Source organism: Gorilla gorilla, chromosome 7 (assembly GCF_029281585.2).
Source record: "Gorilla gorilla gorilla isolate KB3781 chromosome 7, NHGRI_mGorGor1-v2.1_pri, whole genome shotgun sequence".
NCBI lineage: Eukaryota > Metazoa > Chordata > Mammalia > Primates > Hominidae > Gorilla > Gorilla gorilla.
The window spans coordinates 54667776-54690362 of NC_073231.2; the positions used below are offsets into that span (position 1 = coordinate 54667776).

The 22587-nt window shown below is 39.9% G+C and overlaps 2 protein-coding genes across 9 annotated transcripts in view; one reads left to right on the forward strand and one right to left on the reverse strand.

Annotated features, from left to right (window-relative positions):
- The window catches only part of PDE7A (phosphodiesterase 7A), a 125585-nt gene extending 123072 nt beyond the window's left edge, over nucleotides 1–2513 (forward strand). For both annotated transcript variants that reach the window (XM_019032462.4, XM_063709244.1), the window contains one exon: nucleotides 707–2513. In XM_019032462.4, coding sequence (XP_018888007.4) covers nucleotides 707–912 — 206 coding nt within the window. In that variant the 3' untranslated portion in view covers nucleotides 913–2513. The remainder of the gene's footprint in view (nucleotides 1–706) is intronic.
- MTFR1 (mitochondrial fission regulator 1) overlaps nucleotides 1–22587 on the reverse strand; it is a 127782-nt gene that overhangs the window by 53300 nt on the left and 51895 nt on the right. For 4 of the 7 annotated variants that reach the window (XM_063709246.1, XM_055349496.2, XM_063709245.1 and 1 more), the window contains exons 5-7: nucleotides 15212–15447; nucleotides 12880–13126; nucleotides 12118–12286 (exon numbers count right to left, since the gene is read on the reverse strand). In XM_063709246.1, the coding sequence (XP_063565316.1) occupies nucleotides 12118–12286; nucleotides 12880–13126; nucleotides 15212–15447 (652 nt within the window). Of the gene's footprint in view, nucleotides 1–9572; nucleotides 11154–12117; nucleotides 12287–12879; nucleotides 13127–15211; nucleotides 15448–22587 lie in introns of those variants that run through there. The other 3 variants (XM_055349499.2, XM_004047102.4, XM_055349501.2) reach the window with 1 other exon arrangement.

The following is a 22587-nucleotide window of genomic DNA, read 5'->3' on the forward strand; positions in this document are numbered from 1 at the left end:
TGCTGTATAACCTAAAGATGCAACAATCCTGAAATCACTCATTTTCCTTTTCTGACTGTGAATTAAGGGAGATTATATGAATTGTTTATAAAATAGGTCTCTGGTACACATTTGGTGTTCACTTTAATGATTTTTTCACTAACCCCACCTGTTATTTTTAGACTGACTCTTGTCATAAGTGTTGCCTTTATAAATTCTGAGTTAAATAAAATGACCAATTGTAATCATGACCAGGCATGACGATTCCATCCCTGAGGGGTAAAGCAGTAGACTACTGCCAGCTCCACTTCAGTTCAGGCCACATCACCCTCAGTCCCGAAGGAGACCCCTTCTTAGCCTCCAGTTGTTGCACTGCAACTCTGCCTCGAACTGGGTTATGCCCGAGTATCCTCAGAGTTTAGATGGGCAGTGTATTTTTGCTTAAGTAGAAGAATGTAGTTGTGCCACTGAGAAGGATAACCAGAAAAGATTAGATATATTTGTCAGTTCACTTTTACTTACATTTCCATTGAGTTAAGAAATCAGTTCTTCAAAGTGGATATGTACATTACAGACTCTGTCACCTACACATACACAGGAATCTTTTGAAGAATAAGATCTGGGTAATACTGGAGTAGGATGTAGGAAGGTTAACGTTGTATAGATGATGTTTTAAAGATAGAGTTTCAGCATATATGTTAATAACTTTTTCTCCTATTTTCTCAAGGTTTTATGACTTACCTAGTGGAGCCTTTATTTACAGAATGGGCCAGGTTTTCCAATACAAGGCTATCCCAGACAATGCTTGGACATGTGGGGCTGAATAAAGCCAGCTGGAAGGGACTGCAGAGAGAACAGTCCAGCAGTGAGGACACTGATGCTGCATTTGAGTTGAACTCACAGTTATTACCTCAGGAAAATCGGTTATCATAACCCCCAGAACCAGTGGGACAAACTGCCTCCTGGAGGTTTTTAGAAATGTGAAATGGGGTCTTGAGGTGAGAGAACTTAGCTCTTGACTGCCAAGATTTCCAAGTGAGTGATGCCAGCCAGCATTATTTATTTCCAAGATTTCCTCTGTTGGATCATTTGAACCCACTTGTTAATTGCAAGACCCGAACATACAGCAATATGAATTTGGCTTTCATGTGAAACCTTGAATATGCAAAGCCCAGCAGGAGAGAATCCGAAAGGAGTAACAAAGGAAGTTTTGATATGTGCCACGACTTTTTCAAAGCATCTAATCTTCAAAACGTGAAACTTGAATTGTTCAGCAACAATCTCTTGGAATTTAACCAGTCTGATGCAACAATGTGTATCTTGTACCTTCCACTAAGTTCTCTCTGAGAAAATGGAAATGTGAAGTGCCCAGCCTCTGCTGCCTCTGGCAAGACAATGTTTACAAATCAACTCTGAAAATATTGGTTCTAAATTGCCTTGGAGCATGATTGTGAAGGAACCACTCAAACAAATTTAAAGATCAAACTTTAGACTGCAGCTCTTTCCCCCTGGTTTGCCTTTTTCTTCTTTGGATGCCACCAAAGCCTCCCATTTGCTATAGTTTTATTTCATGCACTGGAAACTGAGCATTTATCGTAGAGTACCGCCAAGCTTTCACTCCAGTGCCGTTTGGCAATGCAATTTTTTTTAACAATTAGTTTTTAATTTGGGGTGGGAGGGAAAGAACACCAATGTCCTAGCTGTATTATGATTCTGCAGTGAAGACATTGCATGTTGTTTTCACTACTGTACACTTGACCTGCACATGCGAGAAAAAGGTGGAATGTTTAAAACACCATAATCAGCTCAGGGTATTTGCCAATCTGAAATAAAAGTGGGATGGGAGAGTGTGTCCTTCAGATCAAGGGTACTAAAGTCCCTTTCGCTGCAGTGAGTGAGAGGTATGTTGTGTGTGAATGTATGGATGTGTGTTTGCGTGCATGTTTGTGCATGTGTGACTGTGCATGTTATGTTTCTCCATGTGGGCAAAGATTTGAAATGTAAGCTTTTATTTATTATTTTAGAATGTGACATAATGAGCAGCCACACTCGGGGGAGGGGAAGGTTGGTAGGTAAGCTGTAACAGATTGCTCCAGTTGCCTTAAACTATGCACATAGCTAAGTGACCAAACTTCTTGTTTTGATTTGAAAAAAGTGCATTGTTTTCTTGTCCCTCCCTTTGATGAAACGTTACCCTTTGACGGGCCTTTTGATGCGAACAGATGTTTTCTAGGACAAACTATAAGGACTAATTTTAAACTTCAAACATTCCACTTTTGTAATTTGTTTTAAATTGTTTTATGTATAGTAAGCACAACTGTAATCTAGTTTTAAGAGAAACCGGTGCTTTCTTTTAGTTCATTTGTATTTCCCTTGTTACTGTAAAAGACTGTTGATTGTTTACAGTTTGTTGCAACAGCCATTTTCTTGGGAGAAAGCTTGAGTGTAAAGCCATTTGTAAAAGGCTTTGCCATACTCATTTTAATATGTGCCTGTTGCTGTTAACTTTTGATGAATAAAAACCTATCTTTTCATATTTTTATCCTTGACATTTACCTTATAACTCAATCCTTTGGAAAACACAATGCTAAATTACAAGGAAATCAAAGTTAGCTTCTTGGCTCTTGTATTCATCCCTCAGATGTTTACTCAGTCCGAGCTTATCTACTAATGACTCACGTTGCAAGTAAGTAAGCCGAAGCCCAGTTAGGGCTGTTGGAGTCCTGACTAACACAGGGGAGAGGTCAGCTTTGAGCCAGGCCTTTTGTTCCCACAGTGGTGAACTGCATAAGACATCAGCAACTCTTGCAAGTACGAAAATACTAGTTGTATTTATTTCTATCAATCATTGGCCTTTTTAAAGTGATAAGAAAAGGCCACTCCACTCTACTTGATTGATATCAGTTGTAAACAAGGTACCACTGTGCCATTCCCTATATCTTCCCAGGTCCAACTCATTAGAAGGGATATGGTGCAAACTTCTAAATCAAACACATTAACATATTACTTGTACAGAAGAGTGTTGATGTCCAATAGAAACAGAATCCAAGCCACATAATTTTCGGTTTTCTAGTAGCCACATTTAGAAAACATGGAATTAATTTTAGTAACATCTATTCCAATACGTCCAAAATATTGTATCATTTTAAAATGTCAATATAAAAACAATTAGATGTTTTTACATTCTTTTGGGGGGTACTAAGTCTTTGAAATCCAGTGTATATTGTGTACTTACAGCACATCTCAATTTGGACTAGTCCTATCTCAGGCACCCAATATCCACATGTGGCTAGTGGCTACTATATTGGACAGTGTGGGTATAGAGGTCTGAGGGTAGTAGAGGAATATGGTCAGCTGGTCACTCTCGTGAGATGGCCATACCTTGGCCAATATTTAATGTGTACAGAAAGTCTGATAACTCAGATCCTTAAAAATTCAGGCCCACTGTTTCAGTACATAGAGAGTGGAACTATCATGGCAAACCCACATTAACCAAGCTCACAGTAACTATTTTTTTAAAACACTATCAATATTTTAATTTACAGTGAGAAATGTAACTATCAATTATTTTCTCCCTTTAGGCAAATCTTCCTGGGAAGCCAAATTATGATCAGCTGGTGAGCATGGATTCTGAGCAAGGGAAGCAAGTTGCCTCGTGCACCCATGTCCCTTTGGGTGCACAGAAGACCCATGTCTTCTGTGATATTCATGTTTGTGGACCAGGGTACCCTCTTCCCCTGGAAGGTGCTAGAGATTCTCTGCCAGTAGTTGCTTCTCTACATCAGCTTCTGATTGGCACATGCATTAAATAACGTCATTACCTCAAGCCTTGTTTCAGTTGAGCTCACCTGGGCTCCATTCTGCCTGTATACATGATTGCTTCTGCTCTGATCCATTGTTTCTCTTACAGTTTGAAACTGAAAAGATCATCCTATTTCCACATTCTCAGGGGAACCGTGGGTGTGGCTCCCATTTCCTGCCTACACATATAATAAACCCATTGAAAAGTTGTTTTATTATGTATATGTGGGAATCACCTTCTATAGCCCTTTTTTTTTTGAGACAGGGTCTCGCTGCTAACTAGGCTGGAGTGCAGTGGCATGATCACTGCAGCCTCCACCTCCTAGGCTCAAGCAATCCTCCCACCTCAGCCTCCTGAGTGCCACCACACCACCCAGCTAATTTTTTTTTTTTTTTTTTTGGAGACAGAGCCTTGCTCTGTTGCCCAGGCTGGAGTGCAGTGCTGCGATCTTGGCTCACTGCAAGTTCTGCCTCCTGGGTTCACGCCATTCTCCTCATTCTCCTGCCTCAGTCTCCCAAGTCGCTGGGACTACAGGCACCCGCCACCAGGCCCTGCTAATTTTTTTGTACTTTTTAGTAGAGTTAGGGTTTCACCATGTTAGCCAGGATGGTCTCAATCTCCTGACCTCGTGATCTGCCCGCCTCGGCCTCCCACAGTGCTGGGATTACAGGCGTGAGCCATCGTGCCCGGCCAGCTAATTTTTTAAAAACATTTTTGTGGCCGGGCATGGTGGCTCACACCTGTAATCCCAGCACTTTGGGAGGCTGAGGTGGGTGGATCACCTGAGGTCGGGAGTTCGAGACCAGTCTGGCCAACATGGTGAAACCCCATCTCTACTAAAAATACAAAAATTAGCTGGGCGTGGTGGCGCATTCCTGTAATCCCAGCGACTCGGGAGGCTGAGGCGGGAGAATTGCTTGAACCCAGGTGGCGGAGGTTGCAAGGAGCAGAGATTGTGCTACTGCACTCCAGCCTAGGTGACAGAGCAAGACTCCGTCTCAAAAAAAAAAAAACAAAACTTTTTTATAGAGACATGGTCTCACTTTGTTGGCTTGGCTGGTCTTGAACTCTTGGGCTCAAGCAGTCCTGTCACCGTGGCCTCTCAAAGTGCTGGGATTACAGGTGTGAGACACTGCATCAGGCCTATAGCTCCACTTAAATACGACCTATATTACTGGAATATTTTTTTCTAAAAAATTTTAGGAAACAGTTAAATATTTAAAAGATTACTTTTTTAAAAAGCAAGTAAATATTACAGAACAGAATGCAAAATTTATTTTACATGGGAGACTAAAGATTTTCACACACATGGCCACCCTTTGGGCCTCTTGGCTCAACATTTCAGGGGCTGAGGGAGTCTCTGCTCTAGGAGTAAAAGGTCCTTGGAGAGAAAATTTTGACAAGTCCTAACTTTAAAAAAGAAAAACAAATTGGTTCCTGGTCAATATTTGTACTCACTGTAAATGTGATGGTTGGTAATGATACTCTGTATAAAAGTAAAAATATTTTATGTCCTTTGCAAACAAATATATTTGTACCTGAGGTACAGATTAGAGGTGCTAGTAATTCCTTGAAGATTCTGAAAATGATTTTTTCCAAAATGCTTTCTTGGTTTTTATTAAACTTTCTATTTTCTTAAAACTCTCACATCAGGTATTTCCAGTGTTTTCAGGCATGTATAAATATTTTAATGTATAAATGTTGTTTAAAATCCCCTCAATCGGTATCTCCTGATTGAGAAAATACACAGTGACCAATAGCTAATAGGAATTCAGTATTGCTTTCAAAGAAATGTGCATATTAATCACTGTAGCATCTGCATACATTTGAAACACGGAGTAATATAGGTCTATGCAAGAATTAGCAGCTGTTCCTTGCTAATAATGACTTGTGTCATCTGGAAGGCCCCCAAGAGCCCATGGTCTACAGGTGGAATGACCACCACTTGGGAGTGAGCGGATGGAGAGCACCCAGCAGGTCTCCTCCATCTTCCTGGTTCCTGTGCTCAGCATAGGGCTGGTGTACATTGGGCCATTAATAAACGTTTGTTGAACAAATTAATTTGGAATTAATGTGTTCCCTTTTTAGCTATCAATTTATTACTAAGAGATTATATTGAAACTCTTCCGTCTATACTGGAGTCATGTGGTAAGCAGTATCCAAGTTTCTGTTGTGTGCAGAAGATGGCACTAGATATAATAAAGGGGGGCATTAAAAATTACAAACCTTGGTTTCTGTTCTCAACATGTCTGGGTGACAGAATAATAAGTGCAACATGTTATATAATATGGCGGGTTTCTGTATGGTATCAGTAGTGTTGGGTTGTTTAGGAGAATGTAGGGTTTTGTTCGGGTAATGGTAAAAATGACACCATATCTAGTAATTCTTGTATTTTTAAAATTGTTGGCTGGGTGTGGTGGCTCACATCCATAATCCCAGCTCTTTGGGAGGCTGAGGCGGACAGATCACCTGACGTCAGGAGTTCGAGACCAACCTGGCCAACATGGCGAAACCCCATCTCTACTAAAAAAAAATACAAAAATTAGCCAGGCATGGTGGTGTGCGCCTGTAATCCCAGCTACTGGAGAGGCAGAGGCAGGAGAATCACTTGAACCCAAGAGGCAGAGGTTACAATGAGCTGACATTGTGCCACTGCACTCCAGCCTGGGCAACAGAGTAAGACTGTTTCAAAAAATAGTTAACATCTATGACCGATAAAGTTACTTAGCCTTCAAATTTGATTCTAAAATAGTTTTAAATGTTCAATATGCTACTTTAGGTAAAATACTTTCATCAATTACATATTTTAGTCTTATACCTACACGTCCTAACTTGTCCTGAAACCCACCTTAAAGTCTGATAGGATGGTGGGGGAAAGAGAGAAACACGTTTTTGTTTTTGTGTTGTGTGTGTGTGTGTGTGTGTTTGAGATGGGAGTCTCTGTTGCCCAGGCTAGAGTGGAGCGGTGTGATCTTGGCTCACTGCAACCTCCACCTTCCAGGTTCAAGCAGTTCTCCTGTCTCAGCCTCCCGAGTAGTTGGGATTACAGGTGTGCACCACCACGCCTGGCTAATTTTTGTATTTTTAGTAGAGACAGGGTTTCACCATGTTGGCCAGGCTGGTCTTGAACTCCTGACCTCAGGTGATCCACCCGCCTCAGCCTCCCAAAGTGCTGGGATTATAGGCGTGAGCCACCGCACTCGGCCACTCCTGTTTTTAATATTAGATTTCTTGTTGGCTATAATTTAAAATTGAAGCACAGTGATGTAATTGGTTTACTGAAGCTTTCCACTGGTCCCATCAATAAGTCTTTGCCAAGACATTCCATCTTGTATTACAACACCTATCTTTAAGCTGTACATTTATTTACATGACATTTCTGAACACAGATTTGAAGTATTTCTTTATTGTTGAGCCATGTCCTGTAAAGAAGCAGGAGACTGTAATGATTTCCCAAGTTCCCTTAACTTAGTTGAAATTAGTAAAAGAAGTTACAGCTCTAAAGATGAATTTTTTGAAGGAAATACTAGAAAGGATAGTGCTTGCCTTAGTCCACTCAGGCTGTTAGAACAAAGAACCAGAAACTGGGTGACTTATAAACAACAGTTATTTCTCACAGTTCTTGAGGCTAGAAATCTGAGATCCAGGTGCTGGAATGGTCAGTTCTGGTGAGCACTGTCTTTACAGCTTGTCAGACCTAGGTTTGGGTCCTTAGGCAGGTTACCTAATCTTCTGAGTGGCTCCCTAACCTATAACATGTCTGTTCCTTAAAGTAAAATTAACTATTGATATATGGTAAGTAAGTGCTAAATCAAAGGTCACTATGGCTATTCTTTTTAGTTCATTTCTTGATAATTTCTACTTATATAAACACATGGATACAATTGTACCTCATAACATCTTTATTTGAGCTCCTGGCACTGATTCACTCTAGAGGCTTCCTACTCAAATTCATGAGGGAGAACCTGATTGGAAAAGCTCATCAGGGCTGTGTCCTGGGTTACAGAGCAGTCTCTACCAGGCGTGCCCCTTGCAGAAGGGAGGGCAGGGGTTGGGGGGATCTGGACAGCTCAGCCCCCGCGGTCAGTGCCTTATGCACTTCTCTCCCCTTGTACTCAACGCTAGTATTTCAGAATGATTTCCAACCATGCTCTAGCTGTATCCTTTTTCACCCTTAAAATGATACCTAGTTTCCACAACATAGTACCTGGGGAATACGCTTTCTTTCACCTTTCGATAAAAAGCGTATCTGGCTAATGAAGAGGGGTGACCATTAGCCAACATTAACAGAATGTTTTTATACCTTTGGTTAAAATCTTGTTATGAAGAGTCTGGCCTTTCTCCCCAAATTAAGGCTTTTCCAGTTGGGTTATGGAGGACTGCCCTGGGATAACCATTTGGTATGATCAGGAGGCACTGTTTGAGCTGTCTTAACATTTACCCTCCTGAAAATGTCTAAAGGACACTTGTGTTCTACTCTGCCCTTATCGAAGGAGCCCTCTGTGACCTTAACAAGGGGCTGGAGAAAGAATGTATCAGAGAAGTTCCAGCTTTAGGAACATTAAGGCTTCTAGACCATATGAACTAGACTAAGGATAATAATAGTCTTGGAAGGAAGAAGTGTGCAAAAGTTCTAGATCCTTACTTGGTTATGCTATTTTTATTATCCCATCCTCAAAGGATGGCTACCAAGACCAAGGAAGAGCTAGATTGTTTATAAGGTTTACAGGGCAAGTCTAAGAAGAATCCTAACAAATAGGATCAATAGGGTAGCAGAGAAGAATGCTAAATCTCTAGGATGAGAAAGGGAAAGAAGACACAGAAACAGGAACCTACTGCAATTGAAACCGAGTGCCTCATTCTATCTGGCAATCCCAGCGCTGACTTTGTTGGGCGAACTCCTGAAAGTTTAAACTTCTGTCTGCCAGATTCTATCCCACAGAGAGAACTTCTGTTTCTGGGGAAGTTATCAGAACTATGGTTTTTCCAAAGTATTTGTTTCTGCTAGTTATTACCACGTGTATTCCTCTTCACCAGAGAGACAGACACATAGGCATTCCTAATACAGAAAGAAGACACAAATCTTAGGTAGAAGGGCCTGGGACTGGGGAAACAACCAGAACTAAAGACTGCAAGTCCTACCCCTCCTATGCCAAGCCTGCATAAGCAAGTGCATAGGATGATGCCTTTTACAGGTGCCAGGGACCACTGGAGAAATCATTTTATTGGAAACTACAGAGACCCTGTGTAAAATAATGCAAAAGTAAAGATAAATTATTTAACAGGGGATCATGTAAAGCTCCAAGTCCAGTGTTCTCTGACTCAGATCTTCCCATTCTGTCTCGTATTCTCTCTCTCTCTCTCTCTATATATATGAGAGTCCCTCAATCAGAACTCAGACAAAACATAGGAAAGTTAGTTACCTTTCTTTCTCATACCTAGCTGAGGTATAACTATTCTTAAGGTCTTTTACTTCAGGTGTTGTGTTGGGTGAAAGAACTAGAAACTGAATGACGTGGGTGTGGGAGAAGCTGGGAAGACAAATTTCACCAATCTCAGAAGTAGATTATGGGTTTGAGAACCCTGAGACAACTGTGATACCTCATGACTGTCCTGTTTTAATGCTGAGATCCCTTTATATGAGAAAAAGTGAATGAGAGGTGATTTTAAGAGCTTATTTTAAGGAATATAATTCCACTTGAAAAATGCAGAAAGAAAATTATTCTAAAGAAGCTACGTGTGCAAAAGAATCTTACCTATTGTGAAAAAAGAAAAAATGGAAGCACTATGGTCCAAGGAAAATAAAACAGTTGTTTGCTTTATTTTAAAACAGTAACTTCCTTATATGGGGGCACCGTCCAAAATTCAATACTGATACAAAAATATGTTTCTTAGGTCAAAATACGTTTCAGGTGAATTTTCTGAATTTTGTTAAAGAGAATTTTAAACCATATAAAACAAACAGGTGAATGAGAGGTGAACATGAACATGTGTAACATAAGCCACAGTACAAATTTAAACAGAATAATCAAGCCATGTCATTTCCCCAAATCATTTTTGTTAATATTTAGGAGAATGCATATATTTTCAAGAACTTAAAAGTGAATCTCTACTCCCATCTCCTAATAATCCCAGCCAGGAAGTATAACTTTCTTCTTTTACTAGATTTAAATATTCCAAATATTTACTCCTGGTAGGATACTCTGTTATTAACTATAGCTGAGTGTATCAGAAATAGAAAAACCATGAAGATTTATAAAGCATTTAAAAAATAATCATTTATAGCAAGTCCTTAAAAGCCCCAGATGAAAAAGGCAGTTCTCCACTTCTAATAACACCTATGGTTTATGTTGCGTAATATAATTAAACAAAACAGCATTCTGACCAATGATAATTTATAGGAAATTCATTTGCCAAGTCAATGTTTCATTAAAGTTAATATTTTGGCTTATATTAAAAAAATTTTTAACTCTATTAACTTAGCAAAGTCATCTTTATGATGCCATTTAATAAACTGAAAGGAAACAAGATGGTACATTCTGAGTTTTTACTTAAGAAGAAATTTAATTCAATAATTTGATTCATCACTACTGGAAAACTACATCTTTCTTCCCTGTCAGTACTGGATGGCAGTGACGTGAAAGCAGCTTTCCTGGTTCTCAACTTCCCTTCAATGGGAAGCATTATGGAATTTCAGCAGTGAACATCATCTGGTTCCTATTCAAACCCCAGCTCCAAGAAAATGTGAGAGAGAATCTAAGATATAAGTTCTGTTCAAGGCAAGAAGTTTCCAATCTCAAATATTTCATGCCAACAACTTATGTTATACCAGCTGTTCTATCATTGAATGCTAAATGATCATTGAAAACAAACGAACAGTGCCCTCGTTGCCATCATTCATTACTAATTTTACATAAACTGTTTATGTCCAAAAATATGCATATAAAACACTTATACAGATAAATTAGTGTTAAGAATTTAAAATGTGCAGTAACATCCACAAATGTCCTTTTTGTGTTGTGAAATCTATACAACTGTTTTCAAAACTGGTAATCTGAACGCCCTGGCCACATATTAGAAACATGTCAGAACACACATGTTGTGGAGAGCACCAAAGCTGACCATCTCACAAAAGCAAAACCAAACTTAGTGCTTTCATTATTGCTTAATCCACTAATTAGCCTGAAAAGAAGACCACTGAATACTAAAGAGGTATTTACTAAACAGTGTCGATTTCTACTAGCAAACTTGGCCCTCACAAATCAACAGGGGAACCAGGAGTCTTTTCGCAGCTCATTGTCTATTAGGAGTCTGATACATTTTCAATTAAAGCCTTCATTTTTCCTGTTGGCTTCAACATGTGTGGCCCAAACTAGAAACAAACAAAAAGTATAAATAAAGATATTGGTTCAAGTAACAGTAACGATATGCCCCCACCTCCCAATCATGGATTAGAGGGCTGGGTATGTTCTGCATGAAAAACCAAGCAACTACTGGGAATATTAAAACCTTTACAAATTGATGGGTTGTTATGAACACAGAACATATCAACAGAATGAAAGGTAAAGAAGTAGCCAAACTGCTTCCTCTAAATGAAAACTACAACCATCTTGGCAATACCCTGCTTTTGTTAAATTTTACTTCTCTGAGTAAAGAGAGAAAGTACAAAGTTTCCTTTCCAATGTCTTAAGAAGTTTCAAAGGTGCTGGAATTTCTGAGATGCCTGCCTCTCTGGAATAGATTAGCACACACATGCCCCAGGACAGTAATGTTAATAAAGGGAATGTATCAATTATTATGTGGGAGCTTCCATGAAATGTACTCAGTCTCCACCTTTGACATGGTACACATCCTCCAAGGCCCACATCAAATGTCACCCTCTTCAGAAGACTTTCATAGGGTGCCCTGAGAGAAAATGATCTCACTGTACTTTGAATTTCTATATCACAAAATATACATTGTTACTATACTGAATTTCACTTCACTATGCTTAAATAAAAATACAACCCTGCATAGAAAATGTAACATTGGAGATTACTTAGTAGTGAGCTCAGGGGTTAACTTTGGCTTTCTTCTTTCTGCTCTTCTACAAGTTTCAAATTTCCAAATGAACAACTATTATTTTCATAGTTAGAAAAGTAAAAGTGTAAATGCTAAGCAAAGATGTCATCCTTTTCCCAACCAGCCGTGATCTACTTGTAAGGCAGGGACCAAATCCTGTATCACCTCCCTTTGGAACTTAGAGATGACACAGGTGAATCACTTGCAAAATGCAAGTGCTTTGCAATGGGATGGATTTCTACGTAACAGGAAAGAAATCTGGGCAAATAACTCACCAACACTCTCTCTGAGGTGGGCTCTGATTCAGACTTTGGAATTCCTTTTTCAACTTCATCTTGGCTATCACTTCGATACCGATAAGCAAATTTCTTTTTCAGAGCCTCTGCTATGAGGGCAGCAGGGTCAGTAGCATCCACTGGCTTGGGCTTCACATCTTGCTCTGACCTTAGAGAAGTGAACACAAACCAAGGGGACAGGACAATACACTGGCCACCCTCAGGGAAGTACTTTGTCAACCTTTAGCCTGACAGCACCTCTCCAGCATCATAGCTACTCCATAGAGACCTGATAAATACTGCTAGCATTGAGATGGAAGCCTAGAGCTAATGCTCAACAAAAGCACACAGAAGTCCAATAAAAGGCCATGTAATATGTCTGCAGAACATGGACTCTACTGTCCTTCGGGGCAAATAGAGTTCCCTGTTCCATGCATGTCTAGTGACTATGCTAGTGGTACACAGCACACCTTTATTGAATTAGTGAATGCTCACTGAGCAACTGCAGTGAAGACTTTACATGAAAAGGCTGATATTTAAATAAAATGGGAAAACTAAAAACATCACCTGGGAAATGTTAGCTTATTTTGCTAATCTCTTAGCTACTGTGTATAGAAGCCACTGGGGCTCATCTTTTTTTTTTAAACTAAAAACTTAACTATTCATGGCAGTCATGTTATAAACAAAATTCCTCAAGAAGCCTGGTACTTTGGTTTTATAAGACAAACAAATGGGGAAGAAAGAAGGTGAATGTATCCTCACCTCTTCACTGACCGAAGTTTTACACTGTTCATCTCTTTAAGGATCTCTAGCATATTTGGCATTTCAGGTTTCTTTGGATTGTTCTTAACCAAAGTCTTTCCAGCATTGGCTCTTTTCTCTCTTCGTTCTTTAATCAGATCAACAGCAGATATACTTTGGTGGAGCCCCAGTGGAGGGGGAGGTGGGGGCGGTGGGGGAGGTGGAGGGTGTGGTGGTATGGTACCAAATGTGGTAGAATCTAAGTCACCTACAGAAACAAAGGAAAACAAACTTAATCCCACTGGTATTAAGCAAAGAAAATATCAGTTTTTAAAAGCAAAATGATGTTAAAGATTTTTGTACCCCTAAAAACAATATTCTTAAAGTCTCAGTTATGTAAGAAGCAAGACAGTTTCAGTTACTTCATGAGATATGCCTGAATCTCAGCCACTGTATCATTCAATCCAAAACTATCCAGATGGAAAATTTCTATTTAACTTAACAGAGGTGTTTTTGTGATATCAAATGTTCAAGTTTGACTATGGCACAGTTTGTAATCACTTTTAACAGAAATATAAAACAAAGTACTGCAAAAACAAGTCTATCTTCATTACATACAGTTTGACAATTTAGTACTATTTTAATGATTTGAGAAAACTAACAAATTTGTGACTCATTTTAAGTATATTTTCATATAAGACTTACTAAGCATTAAAAGCCTGCACTGGGCTGGGCTCAGTGGCTCACACCTGTAATCCCAGCACTTTAGGAGGCCAAGGCGGTAGTTTGAGCTCAGGAGTTCAAGACCAGCCTGAGCAACACAGTGAAACCCTGTCTCTAAAACAAGAAGTAACTAAGAGTTATGGAAATGAAGTAAGGACCTAAAAATCCTCTTTCTGCATAACTGGAGGTTAGAAAGTTGTTTATTGGGTGAACTAGTTTGATTGGGGAGGTGTTGATGTAAAATATTTTTACTCAAACGTTTCAGCTTATAAATAGAGCTTCAAAATTATCTATTTATGGTAGCACTTTCCCAGTCAGCCAGAAGAGGGAGGTAAAGCAAAAGGAAAAATCAATTTAAGACAAGAAAAGGGTAGGAGTGGAGAATTTTAGCAAGTTACAGGCATAAGCACAGTCCAGCATCAGTGCCCAGAGTGCCTCCACCCCCACCCACCTCTGCCATGCCCAGGTCAAATGAGGTTTCCATGCTGGATTACGTTAAACTCCAGAAGTATAAGCCAAGTGGCTCAGAGGCAGGGTAATTAATTGTCCTTATCCAACAGAGCTGGTTAATACTGAGTCTTGCCAGGCCTTGGAAACAACAATAGGAAAATAACCACTACTTGCCAATAGGTTAGTGGGCTAGAATTTCAAGGCTACAGTTTGCTCCCCAATGTGAGAATGTCACACTAATAAACCCAATGGTGTTAGACCAGAAGACTTGAGTTCAGGTTCTACTCTGTGCAAAAGGAAGAAGAATAACTATTAAATAGCTGCTTTGTGTTAAAGGCATTTTATATACTTTCCATATTTATTCTCACAATAACTCAGTAACATAGGTACTATTATCCCCATTTTAGAGCAGTAAAGGCAGGTGAGATGTCAAGTGCTTGCATCAAGACATGCAGGTAGTAAACACCACTCAGTCCAACACGTACCACACAGAAACCCAGGCTCCTTTCACCAAGTAGATAGCAACCCATGGCATTACCTCATGTCTGATATGGTTGATGCCATTATCCTAGACAACTAAGTTTCCCATTAGAAAGGAAAGCATCCACTATATAGCAATTCAACTGTATGAATTCCAGTGTTTTCCAAAAGATACTTCCTAGTCACCTTCTCTGACAGCACCAAGATTGTTCAAAATGAACACCATCTAAACCTGACCTGGTTGTTGTTGGACTGTGCAAAAAGGACTGACACCTGGTTTTTTTGTTTGTTTTTTGTTTAGTTTTGAGAAGAAGCCTTGCTCTGTCGCCAGGCCGGAGTGCAGTGGCGTGATCTTGGCTCACTTGGGTCTCCACCCCCCAGGTTCAAGAGATTCTCCTGCCTCAGGCTCCCAAGAAGCTGGGACTACAGGCACGTGCCACCACGCCCCCAGCTAATTTTTATATTTTTAGTAGAGATGGGGTTTCACCATGTTGGCCAGGATGGTCTCGGTCTCCTGACCTCGTGATCTGCCTGCCTTAGCCTCCCAAAGTGCTGGGATTACAGGCATGCGCCACCATACCTGGCCGACACCTGGTTTTCTAAGAACCTCAATAGCTGTTACTAATTAATTTTAAAGTAAGTAGCATTCTCCTAACTTCGAGTTTGCAAGTTAAAACTAACAAATGTAGGACTTACAGACCTGCAGTGAGATTTTGCTGCTCCTGCTGGGTCACAATTTTGGCAATCTGAGCTCTGAGAGCAGCAAGTTCATTTTCGAGAGCGCAAATCTTCTGCAGTGCTTCCTCATTTGCCAGCGCTGGGGTCTTCAGCTGAGGCTCTTCTTGAGACAAGTCTGGTAAGGAAATCTGTCTGCCTGGGGCCTTCTCAAAGAAAAGAAGGTCATCCTGAAGGGGTGGCCTTGATCTGACCTCTGTCCTGCAAGGAAGACATAAGGTGGACTGTCACAGGCTTTGTAAGAGAACGTGAAACACCATCCTCACCTGACAGTGTATCCGCATTAACACCCAAGAACCTCTTTTCAGGCTGATCTTACATAAGTCCCTTCATGTAAGGACAAAAACAGCAAAGCATTTGTCAACCTTATGTAGTTACATACCACAGCTGGGGTTCTTGCTGCCATCTTTTTCTTAGTCAATCTCTACATAATATGCACAAACCAACTCCATCAAGAGGCATCACAGATTTTAGCAAAGTTTTTGCTAATTGACGTTTTCTTTTGATTTAAACTAAGAAGCTTTTTATGCCCTTCAAAGTCGTAAGCTAATTACTAGTTATGTCTGAAAAGGATTAACTTTCTATATCTCCCTATACCTTGCATGATGAATTTTTATCTTTTTGCTTTTTTTACTGAAAATAAAGGACAAATTACTCTTTAATCTTGAACACTATTGTGCCAGGGTAAGAGCAAAAAAGTTTAGGACCTTTGACAAAACAATTTAATTAACAGTGAAGAACTGTACTTTATACTACTTTTCTGTCTTTAATTATATAATTCAGCATTTCCTTATGTGAAATACTTTAATATTTATGGGCTCAAACATAGTAATTATAGGACCTATGAAGGTTTAAGAGCCCAGATAGGGTTTCCCTATGTTGCCCAGGCTGGTATAACTCCGTGGCTCAAAGGATCCTCTAGCTTTGGCCTCCCAAAGTACTCGAGTTACAAGCATAAGCCACCGAGCCCTGCGTTATTTTTTAAGACAGTCAACAAACCATTCATTCTTAAAACCAATCTGTTTTGCTACCCTTAAGAACAGAGGGCTATTAAGAACTAGATTACAAAGACAGAATAAATCCAAAATAAGGATAGACTCTTGCAAGAATTTTTGTAATTCATTTAAATTTTAAGAAATAAAAACAAATACAAAAACAAAAATAACAAAGAGGCCAGGTGGGGTGGCTCACACCTGTAATACCAGCACTTTGGGAGCCCGAGGTGGGTGGATCACCTGAGGTCAGGAGTTAAAGACCAGCCCGGGCCAACAGGGTGCAACCCTGTCTCTACTAAAAATACAAGAATTAGCTGAGTATGGTGGCAGGCACCTGTAATCCCAGCTACTTGGGAGGCTGAGGTACAAGAATCACTTGAACCTGGGAGGCGGCAGTTGCAGTGAGCCGAGATCACGCCACTGCACTCCAGCTTGGATGACAATGCAAGACTCCATCTCAAAAAAAAAAAAAAAAAAAAACCAGAGACATCAAGCATGGATGTACCAAAAACAGAAGATAAACAGCCAAAGGGTGATGTTTCTCTTTTTGAGACAGGATCTCGCTCTGTTACCCACACTGCCAACTCCTAGGCTCAAGTGATCCTCCTGCCTCAGCTTCCTGAGTAGCTAGGACTATAGGTGCGTGCCACCCATGCCTGGCTAATTTTTTTCTTTTCTCTTTTTTTTAAGAGACAGGGTCTCACAATGTTGCCCAGGCTGGTCATGAACTCCTGGCCTCAAGCCTCCCAAAGTGTTGGGATTATATATTATGCAGGCCTGATATTTCTTCCTTTCCTTTTTTTTTTCCATTACCTTAAACGTTTAACAGTTAACTGATGTTTCTTAAAACCATTTTCTGGATACCAATTTCTGCTAGTGAGATTTCTACTGGTTTCATTCATTTGTTTTGGTTATATTTTGTTTATATTGGGTCCAAAATTCCCTAAGGCACACAGGTTCTTACTTAGAATAACACTACACTGAATTATCTAGCTCTCTTTTTTCCTTGTTACTGTCAAGGGAAGCCACTTTTGTAGCACAATTTACATAAATGCAAAGGCCTTTTTAGCTCCATCACCCATATCAAAGAACCCTAAGTTAAATATAATACACCTCTGGGGTCCTGTCCCCTCATCTCACAGGTAAGGGAAACTCAAAATCTGACACAGTTTTAAATTAGATGTGCCCTATTCCCAAAATGATTTCTACTGACCCTCCTTCATCTTTTTAGTTTACAGAACAACCTTGAAAGGTAAAAAAACATACTCTATTGTCCTAGAATCCAGGGGAAAAAAACTGGTAATTTAGTTTCCTGAAATATAAAGTTGGTAGAAAACTAATAATCTGAGGCAGGCGGATCACTTGAGGTCAGGAGTTCAAGACCAGCCTGGCCAACATGGTGAAACCCCATCTCTACTAAAAGTACAAAGATTAGCTGGGTGTGTTGGCGGGTGCCTGTAATACCAGCTACTTGGGAGGCTGAGGCAAGAGAATCGCTTGAACCCGGGAAGCAGAGGTTGCAGTGAGCCAAGATCATGCCACTGCATTCCAGCCTGGGCAACACAGCAAGACTCTGTCTCAAAAAAAAAAAGAAAGAAAGAAAGAAAAGAAACAAAGAAAAGAAAACTAACAGTCTTTTCAAAGTGGGCAAGTGGCTGGATAAAGACAACCAGAATGGGAAATCATTTTGACAGAGGAAGCAATCCATGAGAAATCTACAGTGGGAACAGGCAGGAGTGTTGTAGGCTACAGACCCAGAAAACTAGTGGGATTCCCTCATTAGCTGTTTTAGGCTCTGTTCAACACAACCCTTCTGTTGTTTTATATTTCAGAAGTTCAATCTTCCTAAAAGTGGTATTTAACAAAAATAATCTTTCTTCCTTGAATATACTATTTTAATAACATATGTTTATCAGTTCATGTCTACTGTCAAGTAATGAAGAATAAAATAGAAACCAGTAACATCTGCAGATTGATGTGCTGTGAGTAGGAAACCTTGCTCTGATCCACCGAGTCTCCTGGCCTACTCTTGCACCTCTGGCGCTGTGGAGCCAGCCTGCTTGCTTGTTAAGTATTTCCTATGGACTCTTGCTACTCTGTCACCCTCTAAGAGGTTGGGGATCTTCCCTGACACTCCTTAAAAAACAGCACATTCCATCTTATACTTCATGCTGACACTTGAAAAATTAAGCTGGATATCATCACCTCAGTCTCACTTTATTCACTATCCTTATATTACAGACTTTTATAAGTATGTTCATCTTCCTCATTAGATTGCAAGCATCCTAGGATAAGGAAAACAGCTATCCAAAACATTTTTAAGCCCTATGAACCTATAAATTTGTATTTAGTAAGTGAGCTTGATATTGTATGTGACACTCTACAGAAGAACTGGATACAACTAGAAATTAATATATTAATATAGAATGAACAAATTAAACTTGAAATATTTCAAAACTCCTTAGCTGCTCTTCTACTTCGGAACCAATCAAACGCTTGATGACAATGTCTATGATGTTAACTAAAGGCCTCAGAGATTACAGTCTTTAATTTCATCATACAGTACAAATGTTATACTGTATATTTATCCAAAGACTTATAAACCAAAAAGTATCTGAGACAGGTCTCAAACAATTTAGAAGTTTATTTTACCAAGGTTAAAGATGTGCGCCTGGGAGACAGATCAGTGCCTTTCTCCAAAGATGATTTTGAGGGCTTCAATATTTAAAGGAGAAAGGGCAGATATTAGAGAAAGAGGAAGAAATTTTTAAAAGGTGGGGGTAGATAAGAGACAAAAGTTTACATTCTTTTAAGTCTCTGATCAGCTGTTCACATGTGAGGGGCAGTAGAGGAATAGTCACTTAGGCATTCCTCTAGCTCAGTAAATCTGCATTTTTACATAAAATAAACATAGGACAGAGGAAGCAATCAGATATGCATTTGTCTCAGGTGAGCAGAGGGGTAACTTTTGAGTTCTGTCCTTTTCCAATACCTGTGAAGAAAAGCTATCAATTCACATTGTCAGAGTCAAATTTAGCAGAACTGTTTTAGGGTAAGGATCTTGGGGCCCACAAGGAATTTCCTAGCAGGCAAATTGTAAGAGAGGTATGTAGCTTTTTTATAATGTAGCTATCGTACATAGCTACAGAGGCAGCTTTGCTCTGATGCAAAGCTTCGGGAGGCAGGTTTGCCTGATGCAGTTCCCAGCTTGACTTTTCCCTTTGGCTTAGTGATTTGGGAGTCCCAAGGTTTATTTTCCTTTCACAGACTATACATTCTCCTTAGAATACTACTATGAAAGAGAACACATTATCTTAGATGAGATTATCAGTTATATTGATAACTGATCATCAGTTATCAGGATGTCAATGCTTCTGTTAGTTAAAAAGGAAATGAAAATGTGTACAGAAAAGAGAAAAAACAATGAGGCCTTACTTTGTGCATGCCACTGTACTAACAGTTTTCTCATGTTATTGAAAATTCTCTTCTCAAAGTAGAATACTTCTATTTCACAGAAATATGCTGCCCTTTTTTTTGTTTTCTTTCTTTTTTTTTTTTTTTTTTAAGATAGGTCTCGATCCATTGCTGAGGTTGGAATGCAGTGGTGCATTCATGGTTCACTGCAGCCTTGACCTCCCAGGCTCAAGCAATCCTACCACCTCAGCCTCTCAGGTAGCAAGGACAACAGGTGTGTACCACCACACCCAGCTAATTTTGCTATTTTTTGTAGAGATGGGGTTTTGCCATGTTGCCCAGGCTCGTCTTGAACTCCTGGGGTCAAGCAACCCACCCACCTCGACCTCCCAAAGTGCTGGGATTATAAGCATGAGCCACTACACTCGGCCTGTACTTCTAGTTTATAAATAAAAATCTCAAGTTCGGTGCATTTGAAAAAAATCATTTCTATAATAACCAATTATGAAAGGCTCATATGTATCCTGTTTTCCTGGAGACATAATAGTATGACATTATAAATAATTGTTATAGAAACGTCATCAACATAAATTTCAAGGAAGAAATATATTGAAGAGCTTCAGCTTTCATACAAATATAAATATGAGAGGCAGAAAAACAAACTGCAACATATGAACAGTCTTAAATAGAATTTGTTTCTATAGGGACTTAAACTGTAAGTTATAAACACAGAAGGGTAGGTTCCATTCGGGGAAGATGGCAGAGAGCAGGCAGGACTAACTTGCGGCTCCCACTTGGACAAACAGAGCAGCGTGTAGAGATCCACATGGTGAACTTTTGCTCCAAGAACTACTGCAGGAACATACCAGGAAAGCCAGAGAATCCACAGACACTTTGAAGGAGGTGGATTGCAGCTACAGGCTCTGTGGGAAAGCTGAGGAACTCCAAAGACAAAGGACATAATTGCTTGGGAGCTTTATGGCCCTGCCCACTGCCTGAGATGCTGGTGCGGTTGCAAAGAAGGGGAATACTTATACCCTGCTGGTGGGAATGTAAATTAGCTCAGCCACTGTGGAAAGGAACATGAAGATTTCTCAAAGAACTTAAAAGAGAACTACTGTTTGACCCAGCAATCCCTCTATTGGGTATATACCTAAAGGACAATAAATCATTCTACCAAAAGGACACAAGCACACGTGTTCATCACAGCACTGTTCACAACAGCATAGACACGGAACCAACCTAAATGTCCATCAGTGGTAGACTGGATAAAGAAAATGTGGTAGATAGACACCATGGAATACTACACAGTCACAAAAAACAAGGAGATCATTCCTTTGCAGCAACATGGATGGAGCTGGAAGCCATTATCCTAAGCAAACTCACATAGGAACAGAAAACCAAATACCACATGTTCTCACCTGTAAATGAGAGCTAAACACTGAGTGCACATGGACAAAAAGAAGGGAACGGCTGGGCGCGGTAGCTCACGCCTATAATCCCAGCACTTTGGGAGGCCAAGGCAGGTGACCACCTGATGTCAGGAGTTCGAGACCAGCCTGACCAACATGGTGAAACCCTGTCTCTACTAAAAATTCAAAAATTAGGTGGGTGTGGTCGTGCACGCCTGTAATCCCAGCTGCTTGGGAGGCTGAGGCATGAAAATCGCTTGAACCCAGGAGGTGGAGGTTGCAGTGAGCCGAGATCGTGCCATTGCACTCCAGCCTGGGCAACAAGAGTGAAACTCTGTCTCAAAAAAAAAAAGAAGGGAACAACACACTCCAGGGCCTACTTGAGAGTGGAAGGTGAGGATCAAAAAACTACCTGTTGAGTCCTATGCTTATTACCTGAGTGATGAAATAATCTGTACACCAAACATCCATAACATGCAATTTACCCATGTAACTAACCAGCACATGTACCCCTGAACCTAAAAGTTTTTTTTTAATTCCATTTTTAAAAAATTTGGAGTTTGGAACACTTCTGATTTTGGATTTTCAAATTAGGGTTGCTCAACCTGTATGAAAAAATTAACTTGAAAAGAATCACAAATTTAAGGCTGGGCACAGTGGCTCATACCTGTAATCCCAGCACTTTGGGAGGCTAAGGTGGGCGGATCGCTTGAGCTCAGGAGTTTGAGACCAGCCTGGGCAACATGGCGAAAACCCATCTTTACAAAAAACAGCCAGGCATGGTGGCATACACCTGTAACCCCAGCTACTTAAGAGGTTAAGGTGAGAGGATCGCTTGAGCCCAGGAGGCAGAGGTTACAGTGAGCTATGATCATGCCACTGCACTCCAGCCCGGGTGACAGAGCCAGATCCTTCTGAAAAAAAAAAAAAAAAAAATCATGGACTCAAATGTAAAATATAAAACTATAAACCTCTTAAGGAAAAAGAAGTCTCAGGATCTAGGGCTAGGCAAAGAGCTCTTAGATTTGACACCAAAAGCATGATCAATAAAAAAATAAATTAATTAGACTTCATCAAAATGAAAAACTTTTGCTCCATGAAAGACCCCATTAAATGTATGAAAAGACAAGCCACAGAGTAGGATAAAATATTTATAAACCATATATGTGACAAGGATTCATATCTAGAATATATAAAGAAATCTTAAAAATATCCAGTTAGAAAATAAGCAAAAGACACGATACGTTTTACCTGAAAGAATACACAGATGGCATAAAAAGATGTTTAACATCATTAGCTATTAAGGAAATAACGCAGAGAAACTGAATTAGCCATATACTGCCAGAGGGATATGAAATAGGCTCTAGAAAACAGCTTGTCAGTTTCTTGAAAAACTAAGTAACTACTATTTGACCCAGCAACTGCACTCATGGACATTTATCCCAGAAAAATGAAAACTTATAGTCAGTCACTCAAAAACCTATACACAAATGTTTATATACTAACTTTCTTTAACAGCC